The 24,183-nt window shown below is 38.1% G+C and overlaps 1 protein-coding gene and 1 long non-coding RNA gene across 11 annotated transcripts in view; one reads left to right on the top strand and one right to left on the bottom strand.

Annotated features, from left to right (window-relative positions):
- The first annotated feature begins 2,575 nt into the window (after positions 1–2,575).
- Positions 2,576–4,068, top strand: LOC134205110 (uncharacterized). The gene is made up of 5 exons (XR_009978057.1): positions 2,576–2,658; positions 2,718–3,060; positions 3,126–3,221; positions 3,298–3,778; positions 3,843–4,068. It is a non-coding gene; the product is annotated as an uncharacterized LOC134205110 (long non-coding RNA).
- A 143-nt stretch (positions 4,069–4,211) lies between these two features.
- LOC134205109 (FACT complex subunit Ssrp1-like) overlaps positions 4,212–24,183 on the bottom strand; it is a 31,289-nt gene continuing 11,317 nt past the window's right edge. For 2 of the 10 annotated variants that reach the window (XM_062680038.1, XM_062680036.1), the window contains exons 3-10: positions 24,151–24,166; positions 22,466–22,497; positions 20,988–21,164; positions 17,545–17,958; positions 9,468–10,404; positions 7,800–8,409; positions 6,905–7,057; positions 4,903–6,056 (exon numbers count right to left, since the gene is read on the bottom strand). In XM_062680038.1, the coding sequence (XP_062536022.1) occupies positions 10,061–10,404; positions 17,545–17,958; positions 20,988–21,164; positions 22,466–22,497; positions 24,151–24,166 (983 nt within the window). In that variant the 3' untranslated portion in view covers positions 4,903–6,056; positions 6,905–7,057; positions 7,800–8,409; positions 9,468–10,060. Of the gene's footprint in view, positions 4,514–4,576; positions 4,719–4,889; positions 6,057–6,904; positions 7,101–7,787; positions 8,410–9,467; positions 10,405–11,922; positions 12,850–14,318; positions 14,985–15,045; positions 15,157–17,544; positions 17,959–20,987; positions 21,165–22,465; positions 22,498–24,150; positions 24,167–24,183 lie in introns of those variants that run through there. The other 8 variants (XM_062680043.1, XM_062680044.1, XM_062680041.1 and 5 more) reach the window with 8 other exon arrangements.

The raw sequence follows: 24,183 nt of genomic DNA, 5'->3' as shown, positions 1-24,183 counted from the left end.
TGAGCGGCACACCACAGACAAACAGACGTAACAGCTAGAACAACTTTTTGAAAATTCCATCACCCAATTACTTTATCACCATCTCGCGTGCACGTTGCACGAAATGTCGTTAAGTACGACATCGTCAACAGAAGGCGCTAGTGTAAGATGTCAAATATGAAGGAAAACGATGTGCACGCCTCTGGGTGTGAAAGTCGCAAGCAGTTGAGTTTAAAACGATCATTGAGTTCATGGACGATGGGAATTTCATTAGTGTTACGTCTGTTTGTCTGTGGGCACACTGTCGCTTTGGTGGGGCCTACTTGCGGATACATGCAGCTTTTTATAGAGGTTTAACAGGGCCCACTGTCAAACCCCACCACATCCTAGGCAAGCCCCACAACTCGCAGATGGCCTGGGGAGGGATCGTCAAGCCCTTGGACATAGTCCCTGCACGGTAATCTTGAACTACCCTCTTATGACTACAAAGTACGCTCTTTATTGGGAAAATGGGACTACCCACAAAAGGTGTAAATTGTGTTTACTCTCTTATGTGTACTTCGCGTATACGTCAGAATGTGCATACTTTTTAGTCCACAGAGCAAAGAGAAATGTGTGTTATTTTGATTCTATTTTTACTAATAAAATGTATCATTTTTATTCTCTGAATGATTTTGAAAAATGCATACTTTTCATGCCAAGTAGCTAGCATAGGAATCATAGATATGAAAGGACAAGACAAATAAAATACATCTCCGGAGTAATTAGCGATAAGGGCGTAATTTATGAAAAAATAGAAGCGTTAACGCGTAAAACTCTTACACATTTACTACATCTTAGAGTTGCTTGTTTATTGTACTATTATGACCAAATCGCTAATCCACCCATTCACTTGATTTATTAATTTTGACATATTGATATATTTATTAAGTTTAACATATTGTGTACGTGGTTATAACCAGAGACGATGGTATTATATAGAGACACGCGGAGAGAATAAAAGCAATTCTGGCTTCACGGCCAGCAGACAAAAAAATTCTGTGCGATCGGCAACATAAAAATTTGTGAGAACTTGAAGTGACTCTCAGTGTGAGCAGTTATTTCGTTTGCTCCAACTACATATTTTGTATTCTTTAGCACCATTTCCTTATATTCAACAATAAATATGATGAACTATCATATATAAATTTGCAATGAGAACTATGAAAACATCTTCATTTACTGAACTTTTCAAACTTTTTCAAAATTTCTTTAATGTTGATTACAATACCTATCTTGCATTTTGTACCGATTAGTAATGTTTGTTTACTTTGCTCGTTTGGTACCGTGTGTGACGGTTCGTTTGGTACTTTCGGCTTCACTGTTTGCGGGTCTCTATCTATAAACCAGAGCATTAGTGATTAATCATAGATTTAATCATGATTAATGAATAATGGGTTATTTAATCATTATTCATTAATCATAATCATGCAAAAAATATGATTTAATCATTAATCACTAATCGTTAATCATATAATTTTACATCCAATCATTAATCACTAATCATATTCATAATTGTTTTGAGTTTATTCATTAATCATCAATTTTAATCATTGCATACTTCGCTTTTATTCATTAATCTTAAATCATAATCATATAATTTTATAACTTTCAATAACTCAATTTGTAAGAAAGGTTACTTGACTATTCATCACTATGCAAATCATTCAATTTGATTATTCATAATCATTATTCATTAATCATATCGATCGTTAATCATTAATCATACACATATTCTGTCAACATTTAATCACGATCGGAAATCGTTCATCATATTTCAAACGTTTTATTCATTATTCATAATCGTTAGTCATTGTAGCAAAATATTTTAATCGTTAATCATAATCATTAATCATTGTCAAAAATAAATAAATCATTAATCATAATCTTTAATCATAGAGTTAAATAATTTAATCATAATCAATTTAATCATTCATTGGAAGCTTTATTCATTAACGCTCTGCTATAAACAACGTCTCTGGTTATAACCAGTCGTGGAATAAAAGCAAATTCAATTTTAGATTTTAAGCTTTTGAAACTTTCTCATTTAATGCAGATTCCACCGCAGATCACACTTTTAGGCATTGTTAGCTGCAATTGATTCGTGAATTTTCTTGCATAGCAAATTAACGGATACCCTCACACTATTCGCTTTCACTTTGTAGCTAACAATTTCAATGAAATCGATAAGCTTCACCAGCAAAGTTGGAATCTTGTAATTGAGCACATTGAAAAGTTTCACGAAAGTGTCTATCGCTTGTACCGAACAAGTACCCAAACAAATGATATGACCTTCTATGAATAACATGAAAACATCGCCTTGGTTAATAATGTGGGGCGGTATCGGCTCTCCGTGTTCGACGGCATACACGCTTAGTTCAGTTTACCCATAAATAGGTACTTCATTCACCCATATTTGGGTGACTTATATACTACCTATAATATGGGTAAACTATACCAAGAAAATCGGTAGAATATACCAATATTGTGAAAGAAGTGGCGTTACTCAAATATGGGTAAGTTCGTTTACTCATATTTGGATGAAATAAAAAACATAAACAAAATGTTTTTCCGAACCTTAACATCACCCGAATATCAAGTTTGTTCTCTGAAAAACCCGGACTGGATAAGAAAAACCTGGTAAGTAATTAAATTAATCCGCAGCGATGAAGTATTTTAATGTAATTCTTGCTATTTAGGTAAACAACTAGGCTGCACCACAGTCAACCTTTTTAGCATCATGCGAAAGCCGGATGTGACTTTGGGATCGTTTCCCAACCGCTTTGGGAAGAAGGCTTGGGATGTCTTCTTTAGAAGATTCTATATGCTATAGGATCCCGTGGAACCATCGAGGCAGTGAAAAGTACGGAAAAGTCTTCCGTACTAAACACTTTGTGCTGGTTCTGGAGCTACCAATTGGCCGAGTGATTGTCGCAGTTGGCCAATATCGAACTGACATAACCCACCCCAAATATAATGTTGCTTTTCGGAGGAGCATCACCAGCTGACCAGCTGTGACATGGATTGAACGCATTTCGTATGGTATTTCCAAACTAATTCCATTATTCAAAACATTGTTTAATGGTCGACGACTTTTGTTTTTTTAGACTCCGAGCAAAAACTGTTCGGACCGGGGCCCAACATGACTGGATCTTAAGAGCATGTCATAATTTGCACAGGAAGCTAATCCGGCGTTCATTCGGGTGAGTATTTTTTTACTGGAAATTGCTTTTGGAATTGCGAAGCATAACATTTTTTTTTCATTCTCGTCGTTCACAGGTGCAGTATTCTTGAAACAAGACGCCGCCGGATTTCAATCAGCGAAATACAATCGCAAGGGTAAATAAGTCGGAAGCAAAGGATCATCAATATCTTTAACGATTTTTGCTGGAACAACTTCAATGCGGTGCGGAAAAATTACAAGGAGAAAAGAATCTACCAAGCGTTTGAAAAACCATAAGATATAATTTCGATGGAGCTAATCAGCCGCATTCCCGTTGAGTTAAGAGCAGGCTAAAAGAAAAGGAAACTGCGTGCGACATCAACAGAGATCGGTGAGTGCCGGATTATATCCAAGATTGGATCGAGGATTGGATGGATTTATCGAAGGAGGAGACAGACACGGATTTGTTCAAGAATGAAGGTTTGCAACGGAAACAAGCACGTGGGAGCAAAACGGAGTGCTGTTATTCTCGTATCAAGAGTTAATTCTCTTACCGATGCTGCTGCTGGAATACAATCAAAGATTTGGATTTGAAGGGTAGGTTATTCAGTTAAAATTTTATTCTTTAAAATTATAATAATGAATTTCATATTGGTTTTAGATATTTTCCTCCGTTCTTGTGTCTGGTGCGTTTGATGTCTGTATGTTCCTGAGGCCCGGAATTGCATTCCGTCAAACTTGGTTCATAATTCATTTGTCGTCAAGCCTGTGACCCGAGACCTGCTGCTGTCGACATGTGATTCACCATTCGGATCTGGTACATATTCTGCACTGTGTTGATGCTGCTACCGTGCTACCAAGATTATTTCGGTCTTGGATCCGGTATTACATGGAGCCATTCTTCCAGTCACTTGTGTTTCAATTGTTGGGTAACTTTTTTCTGTTACTAAGGAAACGACAACATAATTTAAAAAAGCTAATGAAATTTTATACATGATTTTATTAAATTAATAAAATAATATGATACGACTTTTTGTTACACGATATACAAATATTTTATTTCATATACAAAAATTCAATATCCAAAACAAAAAAGATTCACCCATATCTGAGTAAATTTCACCTATAATAGAGTACCCATAAATAGGTAAACATTACCAATATTTCTATGAACCGCTTGTACTCAAATATGGGTAAATGGCATTTCACCCATAAATACGTATGTGCACTTTTTCGAGATTATAGGTACTGTTCACCCATATTTGGGTGAACTGAACTAAGCGTGTATGCAGCGTATTTACCCAATTGAACAGCCAACGCTGTTTGGGATTCCTAGAACAAAAATTAACATAAATTTAGCCAAATAAATAACAAAAATATACAAATATTACATACAGGAATCCATCTGACAAGCGGTGAGGCTAGCTCTTCTTCGACTCCCAATGTGTCAACGTTCCTGGGCTTTCGAACACCTTTCCTCGATAGCTGCATCAGAATCCGGAGACATCCACATCCATGCTGCCCGGAGCGTAGAAAGCTGGAAGTGATAAAAAAGGGTTGAATGTATACTTCTTTTTGGGTTGTTTTATCTGATCGTGTAAACATGTTCAGTGTCGGTGTCGAAGCCTCCCGCTCGGAAATTTGTTCTAGACATCTCCGCGATATCTCTGAGACAAAATGTTGAGTCTCCTAGATATTTTTCTTCGATGTCTAGAACCTGTCACACCTCAAATCCGCCTCAAATGCAACAACCGTTTAAACCGGTGTCTACTTCAAATTTTAGACGAGTAAACCGTTTGAACCGAAAGGGATTTGACATATCAGTTCTCTTAGATAACGCAGAGAAATCTAAAAGACATGGGTACCACAGTTCTCTTAGATTTTCACTAGACATTATGGAGATACGGATCCCTCGATTCTTCTTTTTATTTTTTTATAAATGTTTATATTACATTTCGAATTTGTAAAAAAAAACATATTTAAAATGCATACATACAAAAAATTTAATTGAAAAATTTCATTTTTTCTCTTTACATTTATTTTAGAAATAATAATATACATATATATCGAGAATTGTGAGCGCTCGCATCTGGGAATCGCTGCATCATGTCCAATCAAATTGGTTATCCAGTTCCGGTACTCCGGTTCCATGGAAGGTGGACTGATTGTCTGGAACAGCGTAACCAGAAAGTGGTACCGAGTTTGAACTTGCTTGATCGGTGGGTTCAACGAAATGACAAAGAACATCTGTCGATTATCCTTGTGCGGAAGCAGGAAGAACCGCAACACCGGTGACGTGGGAATTTTGAAATCGTGTGTTTTACCGTGCAGCTGGAAGAAACTGGAACACCCTAATGTCGTAGCGACCACCCGGCGTAAGACAATGAATCTCCCGGAAGATAGCAATGGCATCGCAAGTGGCGGAAATGACCGAAGCTTGCTTCATGACCTGGTCCGGGGATATCTCGACCGGATTCGTTTCAGCCGACTCCGTCATAGGAATGTGGAAGCGCATCTCCATTAGGCTGACCGGTGCATCATCGTTCCGATGGAACTCCACGGTCACCTCGTTCTTGCCACTGTTGCACTGGGAAACGTGGCTCAGCGGAATCTCAATGTTGGTTCTGCTTTCCACATCGAATGACAGCACACTGCCCTTGAAGTGAATCGTTCCCCAATTCCAGCCTTGCGTTGGCAGTTCCTTCTCCAGCATGTCCAATCGGAAATTCATTCTTCATAAACACTCTCGATCCGTAGCTTCCCACAAATTTCAGTAGTTCAGGTCGATATCTAATGCGTTGATGTGCTCCACCTTTCCGGGTTTCTCGTTCTTGAATACGATGGCCGTGTCGGTCATCTTCTGCTTGCCGGGACACTGCAAAAATGAAAATCATGGGCATTGAATAAATTACAACTATTGATATTTAGAAAAAATGACTGCTTTGGTTTTATTTTGATGACGGTTAATTTTCTTCCCCCAATTTTGTTCAAATAATTTAATTTGGCCTAAACATTCTGAACATATGAGTGATAAAAGCAATATCGGTCACCTAATCGTTCCGAAAAGCGCTGAAAAGCTCCAAAATTTGCCATTTAAATGTGGTTGACTTATACTAAAGAGTGTTATCTTTCATATTACGTCGATGAATGATGAAAAATGTGTTTAAAAATTGTTGAAATGAACTTTTGAAAATGTGTTGTTTATAATGTGTGTTCTCGACTATACGGGGCAATATAGGCCACTAATTGAGGCAGTATGGACCACCCATCCAAAACGTTCTTTTGGGAGAGATCTCTCCCAAGACCTGAAACTTTGGAAGAAATTCTGAATTGAACCCAAAACAAATTTTAATTAGATACCCTGTTGGATTTTAAAATGTATCCTGACATGCCTTCTGAAATAATCGCGAAACCTATCTCTAATTCGGCACCAACATTTCAAAAGGGCAAAATTGCTTTTGTAAACAAGAGCTTTTTATGTGGCTGGTGGGCTAACTTGCGCTCACCTATACGCAATTCAGCGCCATTTAATAACGAGTGCAGCAGCGACGTGAGAAGCTATTGTATACAGAAACAGCTTCGCCCTTTTGAAATGTTGGTGCCGAATTCTAACATATATATTTACTATAAACATCCTAGCTATAAACTAAGAGTCTTATAAGACGCTTCGCCTTAAGTTCGGATTGTGTGAGTCCTTGTAATCCCATCCGATTCCAAACTTACCAATGAATGTTCCCGAACCCGTCATCTTCCTGTTGTTGATCACCTTCACCTTCACCAGCACTTCGTACACCGGCCCGGACAAGTGTGTCAGTGTGTCCTCATACTTTTCTTTCATCTCATCCTCCGTGAACGGTAACTCAATACCTGCTTCCTCTTCCATATGTAACAGCGTAATCAGAAAGTGGTACTGAGTTTGACCTTGGGGTCTGTTCACAAATTACGTAACGCAAAAATCCGAGTTTTTGACCCCCTCCCTCCCCCTCGTAACAAAAAGTAACATTTTTGGTACCCCCTCCCTTACCCATGTAACGCGTAACTGAGAAAATTTTAAAGGCAGATTTTTTTTCCTTCTCTGAAGCATTTGGGTTTTGGAATTTTTTTGAACAATGTTAGAATAGGGACGGCACATGATCAAAAATCAAGGATATCAAGAATGCAGCTAGTAGAAACGAAAATAGAATTTGCGATCATAACCATTTACATAGTTTTGCGGAACTGTGCGGAACGAGGAATACAATATTCGCTTGGTATTTTACGCATATCAGTCCCGCTATGTCAGAATGCTTGATTTCGATAATGACTAATATACGATAACGATAAACAGCAATCAGTGATTAAAAAAACACATTCAAATAAATTTTCATTCGCGTTATGCGTAACATTTGGTAGTACCCACCCCCTCCCCCATCTTTTAGTGTAACAAAGTATAACGCAAGTTGGACCTCCCCCCTCCCCCAAAAAGCGTTACGTAATTTGTGAACAGACCCTTGCTTGATCAGTGGGTCCAATGAAATGACAAAGAACATCAGTCGATTGTCTTTGTGCGGAAGCAGGAACAACCGGAACACCGATGACGTGGGAATTTTAAAATCGTGTGTTTTACCGTGCAGCTTACCGGAAACTGGAACACCTTAATGTCATGGCGACCACGCGGCGTAAGACAATGAATCTCCCGGAAGATAGCAATGGTATCACAAGTGGCGGAAATGATCGAAGCTTGCTTCATAACCTGGTCCGGGGATACCTCGACCGGATCCGTTTCAGCCGACTCCGTCATAGGAATGTGGAAGCGCATCTCCATTAGACTGACCGGTGCATCATCGTTCTGATAGAACTCCACGGTCACCTCGTACTTGCCACTGTTGCACTGGGAAACGTGACTCAGCGGAATCTCAATGTTGGTTCTACTTTCCACATCGAATGACAGCACACTGCCCTTGAAGTGAATCGTTCCCCAATTCCAGCCTCACGTTGGCAGTTCCTTCTCCAGCATGTCCAATCGGAAATTCGGATATTCTTAACAAAGTCCGCAATTATCTGTTCGTCTCCCGTGAACCCAATAAACCTGTACAGCAACTCATTCTTCATAAACACTCTCAATCCGTAGTTTCCAACAAATTTCTGTAGTTCAGGTCGATATCCGATGCGTTGATCTGCTCCACCTTTCCGGGTTTCTCGTTCTTGAATACAATGGCCGCGTCGGTCATCTTCTGCTTGCCGGGACACTGCAAAAATGAAAATCATGGGTATTGAATAAATTACAACTATTGATATTTGGAAAAAAAAATTAAGGCTTTGGTTTTATTTTGATGACGGTTAATTTTCTTCCCCCAATTTTGTTCAAATAATTTAATTTGGCCTAAACATTCTGAACATATGATTCGAGACAAAAACTCAAATTAATTCACCTAGTAGCGTAATACTATCTTTTACGTGTCTTTGGCCAAGGTGCCTACTAGCCTGGTTTCTGGGTTGAACCACTTTCGAACGCAATTATCAATCAGATAGGCCAAACTCCTGTCAACTGCCACTTTTTGCGAGAAAGTCGAAACGATGACTAATATTTTTATTAGCTTTTGTTTGCGCACACTGTAGGGGTAATAAAAGCAATATGGGTCACCTAATCGTTCCGAAAAGCGCTGAAAAGCTCCAAAAATTGCCATCCAAATGTGGTTGACTTATACTAAAGAGTGTTATCTTTCATATTACGTCGATGAATGATGAAAAATGTGTTTAAAAATTGTTGAAATGAACTTTTGAAAATGTGTCGTTTAGAATGTGTGTTCTCGACTATACGGGGCAATATAGGCCACTAAATGAGGCAGTATGGACCACCCATCCAAAACGTTCTTTTGGGAGAGATCTCTCCCAAGACCTGAAACTTTGGAAGAAATTCTAGATTGAACCCAAAACAAATTTTAATTGGATACCCAGTTGGATTTTAAAATGTATGACATGCCATCAGAAATAATCGCGAAACCTATCTCTAATTCGGCAAAATTGCTTTTGTAAACAAGAGCTTCTTATGTGGCTGGTGGGCTAACTTGCGCTCACCTATACGCAATTCAGGGCCATTTAATGAAAGAGGAGGATTCGAGTGCAGCAGCGACGTGAGAAGCTATTGTTTACAGAAACAGTTTCGCCCTTTTGAAATGTTGGTGCCGAATTCTAACATATACATTTACTATAAACATCCTAGCTATAAACTAAGAGTCTTATAAGACGCTTCGCCTTAAGTTCGGATTGAGTGAGTCCTTGTAATCCCATCCGATTCCAAACTTACCAATGAATGTTCCCGAACCCGTCATCTTCCTGTTGTTGATCACCTTCACCTTCACCATCACTTCGTACACCGGCCCGGACAAGTTTGTCAGTGTGTCCTCATACTTTTCTTTCATCTCATCCTCCGTGAACGGTAACTCAATACCTGTTTCCTCTTCCATATGTAACAGCGTAACCAGAAAGTGGTACTGAGTTTGACCTTGCTTGATCAGTGGGTCCAATGAAATGACAAAGAACATCAGTCGATTGTCTTTGTGCGGAAGCAGGAACAACCGGAACACCGATGACGTGGGAATTTTAAAATCGTGTGTTTTACCGTGCAGCTTACCGGAAACTGGAACACCTTAATGTCATGGCGACCACGCGGCGTAAGACAATGAATCTCCCGGAAGATAGCAATGGTATCACAAGTGGCGGAAATGACCGAAGCTTGCTTCATAACCTGGTCCGGGGATACCTCGACCGGATCCGTTTCAGCCGACTCCGTCATAGGAATGTGGAAGCGCATCTCCATTAGACTGACCGGTGCATCATCGTTCTGATAGAACTCCACGGTCACCTCGTACTTGCCACTGTTGCACTGGGAAACGTGACTCAGCGGAATCTCAATGTTGGTTCTACTTTCCACATCGAATGACAGCACACTGCCCTTGAAGTGAATCGTTCCCCAATTCCAGCCTCACGTTGGCAGTTCCTTCTCCAGCATGTCCAATCGGAAATTCGGATATTCTTAACAAAGTCCGCAATTATCTGTTCGTCTCCCGTGAACATAATAAACCTGTACAGCAACTCATTCTTCATAAACACTCTCAATCCGTAGCTTCCAACAAATTTCTGTAGTTCAGGTCGATATCCGATGCGTTGATCTGCTCCACCTTTCCGGGTTTCTCGTTCTTGAATACAATGGCCGCGTCGGTCATCTTCTGCTTGCCGGGACACTGCAAAAATGAAAATCATGGGTATTGAATAAATTACAACTATTGATATTTGGAAAAAAATTAAGGCTTTGGTTTTATTTTGATGACGGTTAATTTTCTTCCCCCAATTTTGTTCAAATAATTTAATTTGGCCTAAACATTCTGAACATATGATCCGAGACAAAAACTCAAATTAATTCACCTAGTAGTATAATACTATCTTTCACGTGTCCTTGGCCAAGGTGCCTACTTGCCTGGTTTCTGGTTTGCACCACTTTCGAACGCAATTGGCAATCAAAATTGCCATTCAAATGTGGTTGACTTATACTAGAGAGTGTTATCTTTCATATTACGTCGATGAATGATGTAAAATGCGTTTAAAAATTGTTGGAATGCACTTTTGAAAATGTTTTGTTTATAATGTATATTCTCGACTTTACGGGGCAATATGGGCCACCAATTGGGGCAGTATGGACCACCCATTCAAAACGTTTTTTTCGGAAGAGATCTCTCCCAAGACCTGAAACTTTAGAAGAAATTCCAGATTGAACTCAAAACAAATTTTATTTGGCTACCCAGTTGGATTTTAAAAAGTATCCTGATACGCCTTCAGAAATAACCGCGATATCTCTAATTCGGCACCAACATTTCAAAAGGGCAAAATTGCTTTTGTAAATAAGAGCTTCTTATGTGACTGGTGGGCTAATTTGCGCCCACCTATACGCAATTCAGCGCCATTTGATGAAAGAGGAGGATGCGAGTCCAGCAGCGACGTGAGAAGCTATTGTTTACAGAAACAGTTTCGCCCTTTTGAAATGTTGGTGCCGAATTCTAGGTTTGATACACGCTCCGACATGTTGTACAACTTTGACTTCGCCTCCAGGAAATTTGGTTCGGTCGGAGTGAAGTCGGACCGTTTGTGGACAAGTTGTACGACTGTTGGATAGTACAACTTGCCCACAGACGGTCCGACTTCACTCCGACCGAACAAAATGTCCGGAGGCGGAGTCAAAGTTGTACAACATGTCGGAGCGTGTATGGGGCCCCTAACATACATACTATTCGCGAATTCGAAGCTGCCGTGCATACACACACACATGAGTGACATCACTGAAATTTAGCAGGGTTAAGTATAGGAAATTAAATTTAAAATACTTCCAAAAAATTGTTGAACATTATTATTAAAAACTAATAAACTTTTGGTTGTAGAAATTTAATAATCTTCTGAATAAGCACTTTTACATGCAATTTTGTAACTTTCATATTATTATGTTTATTGTGCAGCTTATTAAAAGTCTAATCAAGTATACCAAATAGTTTTAAATTATTGTTTTGAATTTTGAAAATGCATTTTAAATTTTATTTACCGTGTTGAATTTCCATCATCATCACTCATACTCTAAACTTTTTCCAGATGTCGCATCGGAGCTTCGACTTCACGGATAAACATCCTAACTATAAACTAAGTGTCTTATAAGACGCTTCGCCTTAAGTTCGGATTGAGTAAGTCCTTGTAATCCCATCCGATTCCAAACTTACCAATGAATGTTCCCGAACCCGTCATCTTCCTGTTGTTGATCACCTTCACCGTCACCAGCACTTCGTACACCGGCCAAGTGTGTCAGTGTGTCCTCATACTTTTCTTTCATCTCATCCTCCGTGAACGGTAACTCAATACCTGTTTCCTCTTCCATCTGGAACCGCGTAACCAGAAAGTGGTACTGAGTTTGACCTTGCTTGATCGGTGGGTCCAACGAAATGACAAAGAACATCTGTCGATTGTCCTTGTGCGGAAGCAGGAACAACCGCAACACCGGTGACGTGGGAATTTTAAAATCGTTTTACCGTGCAGCTGGAAGAAACTGGAACACCCTAATATCGTAGCGACCACCCGGCGTAAGACAATGAATCTCCCGGAAGGTAGCAATGGCATCGCAAGTGGCGGAAATGACCGAAGCTTGCTTCATGACCTGGTCCGGGGATACCTCGACCGGATCCGTTTCAGCCGACTCCGTCATAGGAATGTGGAAGCGCATCTCGCATTAGGCTGACCGGTGCATCATCGTTCCGATGGAACTCCACGGTCACTTCGTTCTTGCCATTGTTGCACTTGGAAACGTGGCTCAGCGGAATCTCAATGTTGGTTCTGCTTTCCACATCGAATGACAGCACACTGCCCTTGAAGTGAATCGTTCCCCAATTCCAGCCTCGCGTTGGCAGTTCCTTCTCCAGCATTTTCAATCGGAAATTCTGACATTCTTAACAAAGTCCGCAATTATCTGTTCGTCTCCCGTGAACCCAATAAACCTGTGCAGCAACTCATTCTTCATAAACACTCTCAATCCGTAGCTTCCACAAATTTCTGTAGTTCAAGTCGATATCCAATGCGTTGATTTGCTCCACCTTTCCGGGTCTCTCGTTTTTGAATACGATCGCCGTGTTGGTCATCTTTTGCTTGCCAGAACACTGCAAAAATGAAAATCATGGGCATTGAATAAATTACAACTATTGATAGGGGTGATCGGGGCAATATGGGCCACCTAAGGATATCGTCCCGAAAAAGGCTGAAAAGCTCTAAAAAACATCGTTCAAATGTAGTTGACTTATACTAGAGAATGTTACCTTTCATATTATGTCGATGAATGACGAAAAATGCGTTTGGAAATTGTTGGAATGCACTTTTGAAAATGTATTGATTTCAATGTGTGTTCCCGACTATACGGGGCAATATGAGCCACCATTTGGGGCAGTATGGGCCACCCTTCCAAAACCTTTATTTAGGCGAAAAAAGTATCGTAATATGGAAGAATATAATATTCCTACAACAGTTGTGAGTATTCCATACCAAATAAAATGAAAAAACTGCACAACAGCGGGCTGAACTGATTTGCCACTCTTCACCGTTTGAACAGCCACATTTCAATTGGTCAATGGTCATTTTTTCTGTTTCTATCGCAGTAATGCGCTGTTGTAATTTTTCCGTAATGAATCTTACATATATGATAATATTCTTGTATTTGACTACTGAAATTTGAACTTGTTCGCATTTTGAGGTCAGATATCTTGTTATATGCAGGTATGCCCATATTGCCCCATAGAGACTGGTTTTGGGAAAAAAAAGTTTTATGATAAATTCTGATTTGTATCAATATAAACATGTGTGCACAATATTCAATTTTAATATATCTTTTGATTGTGGTGTATTTTTGACCTGTATTTTTATCAGTTTTGTGTCAAAACCTTATTTATAAAATTGAAATCTTATAATAATTTTGCATATGCATCGAAAATTTGCATTTTCAAGTGTATTTTCATGTTTGAATTGAATTTTAATGCGGTTTTCACGTTGATGCATATGTGGAGCATCCTCTTAAAGATCATATAACTTTTACATGATAAAACTTGTCAATAAGCTCAAAATGAGGGTGGCTCATATTGCCCCGTATGTTCATATTGCCCCTACTGCCCCTATTTAGAAAAAATGACGGCTTTGGTTTTATTTCGATGACGTTTAATTTTCTCCACCCAATTTTGTTCAAATAATTTAATTTGGCCTAAACATTCTGAACATATCATCCGAGACAAAAACTCATATTAATTCACCTAGTAAATACTGTCATTTACGTGTCCTTGGCCAAGGTGCCTACTTGCCTGGTTTCTGGTTTGAACCACTTTCGATGCAATTGGCAATCAGATAGGCCAAGCCCCCTGTCAACTGCCACTTTTTGCGAGAAAATCGAAACGCTGACTATAATGTTTTTATTCAAAAGATATTTTAGTTACAAAATAAAGATTGTCGCTTTCGTCGCTGTCCAAATGAAGTCAATGTAGGAAAAATCCATCGGACAGCAGAACAAAGGGAACCGAAGCGACAACCTTTATCTTGTAACTAAAATTTCTTTTATCTATGTAAAAAGAGTAGAATCTATACTTACTAAATATTGCCATTCCAATGCCAGTTGGCATTCCTCAGCCGCAAAGAGTGACTTGTAAAATTCCGATCTTTTTTGGAAGCCAAAGCCAATTGACTAAACGGGTGACTCTGATTTTGCTGCTTATTCATTGCTGCAACAACTCGTGTGGCACTACTCCTAATTACTGCTGGTGCGATGCGAGTGACGACTGTTACGATGAATTAGTACGAATGTCGCCTCCGGCTTCCGACGACGTGTGGACATTATTTTGCAAATATGAAGACGTTGACAAAGGTTGATTTTATAAGATGCACCCTTGGGATCGAGTAACTGTCCAATTCAGCACCGAAATTGAGATTGTAGTGTAAAACGAACATAGCTGATAACCGGCGATCGAACCGAAAAAGAACTGTGACGGATAATGTCTATACGTTGTTTTAGATAGTATGGGTAATCTTTAAATTCGTCCGGAATTACCGGAAGAAGATGGTTTGCGTCGGTGGGGAACGGTTGATCCTTCCTTCGGCGGGAGTTAATTTTGAACTTCCAAAAAATGATTTAGATTTAAAAATGGTAATGGTTATTTCTGATCCTCTATAAATCCGAATGAATAAAAAAAATCTTAATTCAACATAAAGACAAGGAGAATTAAAAGTTGAATTTAATTTTCAGAGCGTCGAAGGGAATCTGCAAAGAAGATTAAGGTAAATATAAATTATGAAATGTATGCCAAACAAAATTGAATTACCTTTGTTCCTCTGTTCTTTTTTCTTTCGGGCCTCATTAATTTTTTTAAAGGCGTGTTTTATTTCTCCGATAATTTTCGAACTACTATCGTTAAATAGTTCCTCACAATAATCTAGAAACGAAAAAAAAATTTAGATTTTTCATCTGGGTTTTTTTCAGCTGTGCTATAAACGGAAAACAGATGTTCAAATATATTTTTGAAATATGTTATTCCGTTAAGGTACTCCGGGCAAGTAAGAATAGCGAATTTACAGTATGTTACTGGAAACTTCCTACGTAATTTTTACGTTTCACTACACAGCCATAAGGCTATCTGACGTTTAGGCTTTGGTCCGATTCGCGAATTAAAATCAAATTAAACTTAAAAATGACAGTTCAATAATTTCCAAATAACCCTGCCCGCAGAGCAAGCTTACTTTTGACAGATGTTGAATCATTTTTGATAGATGTTTTGTTGTTCTTGCTGGGTAGCACCAGCCATTCTTATGAGCGGGGGATTACATAATTTCTGAACTGTCACTTTTAAGTTGAATTTGATTTTAATTCGCGAATCGGACCAAAGCCTTAATCATCTTTCTCTTGCACGCGCACGTAAAGGATAGGATCAGCTGATCGAAACTGTCTCGTGAAATGTCTTAAGACCTGAAGAGGTTGGATTAATAACTAATAATTATTATTAATTATTGATCCAGCCTTGCTAATAAAACCTAAACTGCCTCTATTCGCATAAGCGTCACATGTCTGTTTTCTCCAACTTGAGTTGAATTTTTCAACTTACAAATCATTCTGAAAATTTGATATAATATACTGTATTTGTATACGTTGTAATGGAGATAAATATTAAAAGGATCATAATTAAGTTTATTCTTTGTGTAAAAGTGTATCAACATGTGGGATGTGATTGTTAACGGGTTTTAATTAACCTTCTGTCTGTGCTGAAAAAAACTTACGTTGTCTGTGCTCTAGGGTCATATTGACCCCAAATTAAAATTGTTATAACTTTTTGATTGTTCGGTCAATTCCGAATTTCTTGGGCTGTTTCGAAAGATAATTTAATCATCTTTTAGAGCGTTACCTAAGATCGACCATAGGTGGGCGGGTACCTCGCGGGGAGAGGTTTTCGTAAAAAGGGGACGAAAACAGTGATTTTTTATGCTTATTTTGCTTTTATCTGAAAATCCTACCCATTTTGAACTGCACTTTTTCAAAAAGGTTATGCAGGAAGGCGTGTGCTTTGATATGAGGCATTAATTAGATAAGAATTTGGCCGCTAGGTGGTGGTATGTATGAAACCATCATTTCAGACTACATATTCAAGATACTCCGATATATGGAATATTGTACATTGTAAATATTTTTATCGAACAAATTTGGAACTTAAAAAGATGATGTCTTTAGCAACGATCGTCTAGTGGGAATGAACTGCCATGTGATTGGAGAAGGAATTAGGAATTTTACAACTAAGTGGCGCTAGTGTGTTTGCAATATTCTTATATGTGTGAAATATGGATCTAGCTTGAGATCCTTCGTATTGTAGATCCAGTTGAAAACCGAACTGAACTCTCGCGACAATCGCATTTTCTCCCGTTTCCGGATGTCGCAACTGCATCGCGAGTGGTGCGCATGTATGTCATAGCCGTGCGCCATCATGCGCACCACTCGCGATGCAGTTGCGACATTTGGAAATGGGAGAAAATGCAATTGTCGCGAGAGCTCAGTTCGGTTTTCAACTGAATCTACAATACCTACACTCAAGTTGTGTTCGGCAAAGTTGTTCAGGATGTCCAGGGCTACAAAGCGGTGCTCAGTATAATGAGTACTTTATCCAAAAGGCAGCGCTAACGAGCAGTTATATTTGAGTATATTGTTGCATGTAAGATTTGATGTATTTTGAGGCGTAGTATTTTGGCAAACATGAATGTTGCGATAGGGTATTCCAAAGGTAGGATTTTCAGATAAAAGCAAAAAAATCATAAAAAATCACTGTATTCATCCCCTTTTTTTACGAAAACCCCTCCTCGCGAGGTACCCACCCAACTATGAGCGTTCTAAAAGATGATTAAATTATCTTTCGAAACAGCCCAAAAAATCCGGAATTCACCGAACAACCAAAAATTTATAACAATTTCATTTTGGATGTTGATCCCAGAGCACAGACAACGTAAGTTTTTCAATAAAATTAGACTGTAGCGTTTATTTTCAAGATTTTTCAAGCAAACTCCTAGCGGAAAAATCTCGGCGAGTTTTACCAAACTACCAAAAATTACGTAAATCGGTTGAAAAAAGGAAAAAAGGTTAAACAAGCGGCCCTTTTTTAGCTTATTTGTGGAAGAAAACCAAAACCATCAAAAATTTACATAGAACTCTTATGCAAATCGAGGCAGTATATAATCCAGTTAAATTTCACAAATTAATAAAAAAAGTAACTAGAACTCCACATTTCCATGGATGAATTGGACTTGAAATGAACTTCTTTTGTAAATGATATATTATGTATTACCTATTAAAACCTGCACACATAGCAACTCGCTCGCCTTATTAGATGAGTGCTGCTGTGCGCCGGTTTTGAGACTATTCGGTGGTAGTCCAGTCCAGGTCCATCGGCCACTACTACCCAGCATTTGTTTTAAGTTGTCAGTTACGAAAATCTCCAACGACGTTTGCCTCGCTCTAGCGAACAACATTTTAAGGCTGTTTTCTATGCCAGCTTCTCCAGTGCGCAACCTTTCTTCTAGGTTTTTAAGTCTGTCCATAGAGCCAATCGGCCACGCCAACTTTGCTTTGGCTTTACTTCCATACTCACTTGACCGCATTGCGGCAAGATGTGTTTCAATTTTATTCAGCCTTTTATCTATGGTTTCCAGGTGATTGTTTAGCTTACGTTGGTGTCGGAATAAAGCTTCCATACGAAGAGCTGTTAGCAAAAGTATTGATGTCAATGAATTTGTATAGGCTACAGTTTATCAAAACAAGTTGAAATAGAAGACATAAAATACATTCATTACACTAATGACACAATGGTGGTATTTATACCATGGTACAAACGGTACAAAATCTTGAATTGAGTGAAAATTATTACGCTCTTTTAGTGGAATGTCTTAACCTGTCATGAGACAAGTTTGGTACCTACTATTCCATTTAATTCCATCACATTCATTCCATCGTTTCTACAGGTATGTATTTAGACCTCAAAAATAAGGTCGTCTTTGGCATCTCGTACTTGATTAGATTAAATCGAATCAAGTACGAGACACTGAAGATGGTTTTACCACAGGTTTTACTGTTGAGGTCGAAATACGTACCTGTAAGTTACAACGTGGTGGAATTTATTGGAATTGTACTAAGCTCGCCTTATGACAGTTGAATTGAGTGTCATACTTTATCATTGTCCATGGTACAAATACCATATGCTCGGCCATACGTCTGTATTGAGCAGTACTAAATAATATTTCTACATTGATTAATTGTTATTCAGCATCTTAGAGGAAATGTTACAGAGTTAAAAGACTTCACTATTCCATTTACTTCCACTATTATCTTCTTCTTCTATGGCCTTCTTCTTCTGGCCTAGCTCTTCAACTTCTATTCAATTAGCATTTCTTCAGTCATTAATTGAAATTGAAATTAATTGAAAGCTTTTCTATGCCCGCCATTGAATGTATCTTGTGTGACAAGTACAATGGATACACTATGCTCAGGGAGTCGAGAATGTTTCTTACCCGAAAACATCCTAGACCAAACCGAGAATCGAACTCACCATCTCCGGACTGGCAATCCTACGCCTTTGCTCGCAAGACTAACTAGAGACTATTATAGTAGAAGTAAATGGAAAAGAGATTTCTACATTACTACTAAACAAAATTAAACAATGGACCAATAAAAATGCCATCTGTAATATTTTCGGCAGTTGATTATTCCATTATTTTACTTGTTTTGCGCTTATGATAGTGACAAATTTATAATATTTAACAAAAACTACATCTACATTACAAATAAATTTAAGTCACAAGATAAATATTGTCGCTTCGCGGTTCACTATGTTCTGCTGTCTGAAACATGTTGGGTCTTGGTGCCATATGACTGAAAACATCTATACTATCTGTGTTTCTCCTGGTGGACCCTAGGTTGTTTATGTGCAGATCATACATCATCATATCGTTTTAATCGTAGATAGATTACTTTTTAAAACTAGCTTAGTATAATCTTTCCGAACATGAAATTATTTTTAATTTTGTATGTTATTTCAGGTTTGGCATCTTTCTGAGTGAAGCTTATCTTTAACCCATAAACTTTTTTTGCTGCTGAATACACAGGAGCTACCGCAAGCTAGTGGTGATGAACTAAAAATTGATATTAAAAAATTACCCTAATAAAGAAAAAAAAATACCGCAGGCTAGGCGCTTGCCGGCGTCCCAATCAAAACTGGCCTTTTTTGACATTGAAATAGTTTCAAAAAGGGACAGTGAAATGTCTTATCTCATCTCAGGTTGTGTGATAATTTTTATTAAGTAGGAAAGAGATAGCAAAGTTCGCGCATCGATCTACATCTTGAATGTCAGAAAGAAAGGAATTCATGCCACCTTATTCAGCGTACAATACCTGGGTGGTGCGGATAGAATCGATTTGGTTGTCAAACTGAAGCCAAAATTTTCTATTGTGCCGGAGCCAAACATTGAAGATTGTGGTTATGTTCGTTTCTGATCTAATATTGAGAAGTATTGTTATTATTTTGGGAAAAAATAAAAATAAACTTTGTTTGAGTTTTGTATTCTTTGTAACAAATATTCTCACATTATATTTCGAGTGGAAAATTAGTGGGAATGCAACTAAAAATCACTCGTTACGAAATTTCACGAGATTCATCAGCTGATTGGAGCATGAATGTATGTAAACAATCGTAAAGTCATGTAGAGTCTAGCGCATTTGTGCGCTCTCATGCAGCGTGGAAAAAGAAATTCGAAGAGCGGGAAATGTTTGACAGCCAAGTAACTGCAAAATAATTTTGTTTATGGGAGTGATTTCAAAATATCCCTCTGCTCGCTTGAGCGCAGAAAAGCGGCTCTATCCGCAGTACCCAGTACAATACTAGTAGAATTACAATTTATCACAATTATTCAGAAATACGAAACATACCAATTTTATGTAGTAATTGAGTAACTGATTCACCTAAAAATATTCAAAATGAAATAATTATTTTTATAACGATTATTAAACATATGAAATAGAAAATTCAATGCAATGAGCAGTTCTTATATTTTTCCTGGTTGGGTTAACTAATGTATATATTTCAATAACATCAAAATATATCGGGACTATTTTGCGATTTGGGCCATAACGATTTAGTAAACAAACATTGGAATTTCTACGGAGACCAGTACTACCGTGAATCGCATATTTGTGCCATCTTTGCTGGGTTTCCTATTCATATGGGACAAATATGCAATTCACGGCAGAGTACTTCCTGAGAAAACCACGGTATGTATCTGACGGAGTCAAGAACTGAATAAATCTTCCTCTATCAGATAGTTTTGAAAAAAAAACGCTTGCTCTCTAGGGAAACAATTTATGTTAATAAAACAAATTACGCTCGAATCGTTAAGTAGTCCCGATATTTAAGGAGAAGCTAAAGTTCAACTTTTATTTCCAATGAGTTGAACGAATGTTTCCTCGTTCAATTCATGTGACTTGCTTGCTCTGACTTGCCTTGTCTAAACTTAACATTACATAGCTGATTTTTTATGCAAAATATTAATTATTATTAGTTTGTCCTCTACCATTTTAATTTTGATTCAACATGCTCATTTTGATTTTACTCACTAGTGAGTAGTTATGTATTTCCGCCTATTTTGTTCAGTGAAATTCCGGTAAGAAATAAAGAGACGACAATACTATTGTGTAAAAAAATTAAGGTGAAAGGTGATATGTAAATCAAATTGCGGTTACCTTCTACCAAAACTGTTGCATCACCAATCAGCTGTGAACCGGCATCAATGTCATCTATTAGAGTATTTGTTGGTTTGTCGACTGGTTCGTCGACTGGTTCGTCGACTAGTTCGTCCACTGGTTCATCTACTAACTCCTCGACATCGGTGTACGCGATATGTTGGTACGAAGTTGATTCTGTAAGTTAATAAAGAATAAACTGATGAAATCTCATGGGTTCATTGCCTAATTTTTTTTTAATTTATTTAGGTTTTTTTTTCGATCTTAAAATTAAGTTCAACACCGCATTGCCTATCGTGCAAACATTATCACTGATCTCTGTGATCATCTTCACCCTCAATCGTCAACTCCCAACAACAAACACTCCCAACAAAAACAACAAAGCCCCTGGAGTTGACAACTGATTACACATAGATCCAATAATTATAATATTGTTGAAGCCATCTAATGAGAATTTGGTTTGATACTTATACTTTTCGTTAAAATATATTATGCGCAATGTTAGGAACCATTTTTCAATATAGTGTACCTAATTTTGCGCACAATTCGTATTTTTTAGATATTTTCAACATTTATGATATACCTCATCGGAGAAGGGTTTGCGCCAAAAAGAACTTTTGTTAGCTGTGTTCAATGTACATAAATGAGGCTGTACATACACCAACAGACGTGAAAACATACCAAATTTGTCAAATCATAACAAAATAAAGCCGGGCGTCCTCATTTTCTCAAATATGCTGCTATATGCCTACAAATGAAATGAACATCATTTGTAATAGTAGTATTAGTTGAAAAAATAAAATTTTGATGAAAAATTGTATGATAGACGCTTGCTTCCTGTTAGAAATTTTCCAAGTTCTGTGCGCAAAGTTAGGCATATAATAAGGGGTCTGCTTTAAAGTTCAATTTACTATTTATTTTATATTTTTGTACCAAATTTAGTTCTCAAACAATAATATGATAATAATACTACAGCATGAAAACTATTTCAGGCGGATAGCTACTTTCTGTAAGTTGTACGAGTTGATTAAATTTTGAATTTCCTTAACTGCGCAAAGTATGGTGCGTGCACGGTACAATAACACCTATTTCCCTGGGTATAAACGTATCATCGTGTTAGCCTCATGATATACGAATTTAGAAATGGTAACTTGGCTTAGAAACCTCGCAGTTAACAACTGTGGAAGTGCTTAATGAACACTAAGCTGCGAGGCGGCAATGTCCCGATGGGAGATGTAATGCCTATGAAGAAGAAGAAGAAGGTAGCTCCATGGTTACTTGGGGACGTACCTAAATTGTCTCAAGGTTTTGGCAATTATGATATAAGTGCTGTCCAATGAGTAGCTCGAAGTAGCTCGAAGTGGTTCCCGTCCTGCTCGTTCTTTTTTGTTAGCAAATGGGCAAGAGCAGGAAAGGGAGAAAGTTCGAGCTACTTCAAGCTCTCATTGGACAGCACTATTGAATGAAAATAATCTTACCTTCAACCATTTCAATCATTAACATTTCGTTACACAGAGAAAAAAAAAGTTGGGATTCCAACATTTTCTAATTTTATTCCAACAATTTGGAAATTTTGGTATTTTTAAGAGTCAAAACATTCAAATCAAAAGCTAAATTGATTGATTTGAAAGTTTTTTTTCAGTTTGAAATTCTGATTTTTACAGTCAAAACTTTTAGAATAAAATTTGCTAAACTATTAAACGAACCTTAACATTTTTAATTTTTGGCAGCACTGAAACGAGAAGTAATTTAACTGGCTGCCCACGACTTTCTGTCAGTGAGTTGCATCATAAAACAAAAATAATGAAACGAGTGAAAGCTATAGATAGTGGAATATATAGATGAGCGAAGATAAATCCTCTGTCTCCAAACGAACTGTCAAACGTGTCTCCAAACGAGCATGACGTCACGATTTCAATGGAAACGTTAAGGGCTGTGACGTCATATGCGCGTGTGCACGGGCAAAAAAATCGACTCAGCCATGCTTTCGCTCATCTATAGATTCTACTATCTATAGTGAAAGCGCGTGTTGTGCGAGTAGTGTAAATGGCTTCATTTCTCCGGATCCTGTCTTCTCAGCTTGCTTCTAAGGCCCAGGCGCTAAGAACCGGCGAAAGGATAGTCCTACCAATCATCAAAGGCCGCCTACCGCCGCCATCCAGCACGGGTCGACGTTTTCTCTCACCATTCCAGCTAGCGGGACGGTCATCGGATGGATTGCGGAGCACAACCTGATGATGGTTCGTTATTTGTAGTTTATTATTTATAACGAAAACCTTGTGATTATAATTATTTTTCAGGTAAAGCAATATTCATTGCCAACCTTCAAGACGGAAGACCCAGGAAAACGGGGAAGTATCTGCAGAAAGAGGAAATCAAATCTTCTGAAAGTTTGCCGTGACAAGTTTGACATCCGGGTGGAAAACAGAGCTGAGAAAAGGCTATAGAATCATTAGTTTCCCTAGAAGGTGACCCGTGTCGATGAACCAAGCTTACCAAGAGGACGATTCGAGACAACGAGCGGGACTGGATAAACAAGCTGAGCCCGCACCTGCTGAACATGTCAAGCCCGACCACATTGATAGCACCAACGAATTTGTCGTCGACTAGTACTGGCCAACCAGTGGCTGATGCGACCGCCGAGGGACAATTGCCTATTACACGCATAACTATTGCAAAGGAGACGGACGGACCATACAACTAGCACAGTAATGGTAGCGGCCGTGAAAGCTTTATGCTGGTATAATTAGGATTCTAGAGCTGCGTACTGTTCCAAAAACAGCATGAACTTGAAGACGAGCTTAAAGACACAACAAATAATTTTCTTGCCTTTTTCAAATAAATATTTAAACATTTATTTTAGCGTACTTTATTAAAAATGAAAACTCACAACAGTTGTTTTGAAAACATCACCAGTTAATTCTAATGAAAAATACATAGTCAGTTTAAGAAGATAATGTTATTTTGAAAAGCAAATTCATATTTAGTTTTGAGAGGAAAATGTTATTTTGAAAAGATGTCTCTTGCCAAACTTCTCACAGAATTGACATTTTTCCACTTGTATATTCAACAGTCCTATACTTTCTACTGAAAATCACTAACTGATTTTCTTAATTTTACCAACGTTTCTTTTAATTTTACCAACGATATTTTTTTGTGTGTAGCATTATTGGTGGCATCTGGGAAAAAATAAATA

The sequence above is a fragment of the Armigeres subalbatus genome, chromosome 1 (genome assembly GCF_024139115.2).
Source record: "Armigeres subalbatus isolate Guangzhou_Male chromosome 1, GZ_Asu_2, whole genome shotgun sequence".
Taxonomy (NCBI): domain Eukaryota; kingdom Metazoa; phylum Arthropoda; class Insecta; order Diptera; family Culicidae; genus Armigeres; species Armigeres subalbatus.
The sequence above is the reverse complement of the archived record's forward strand: the minus strand, read 5'-3'. Positions and strand labels throughout refer to the sequence as shown.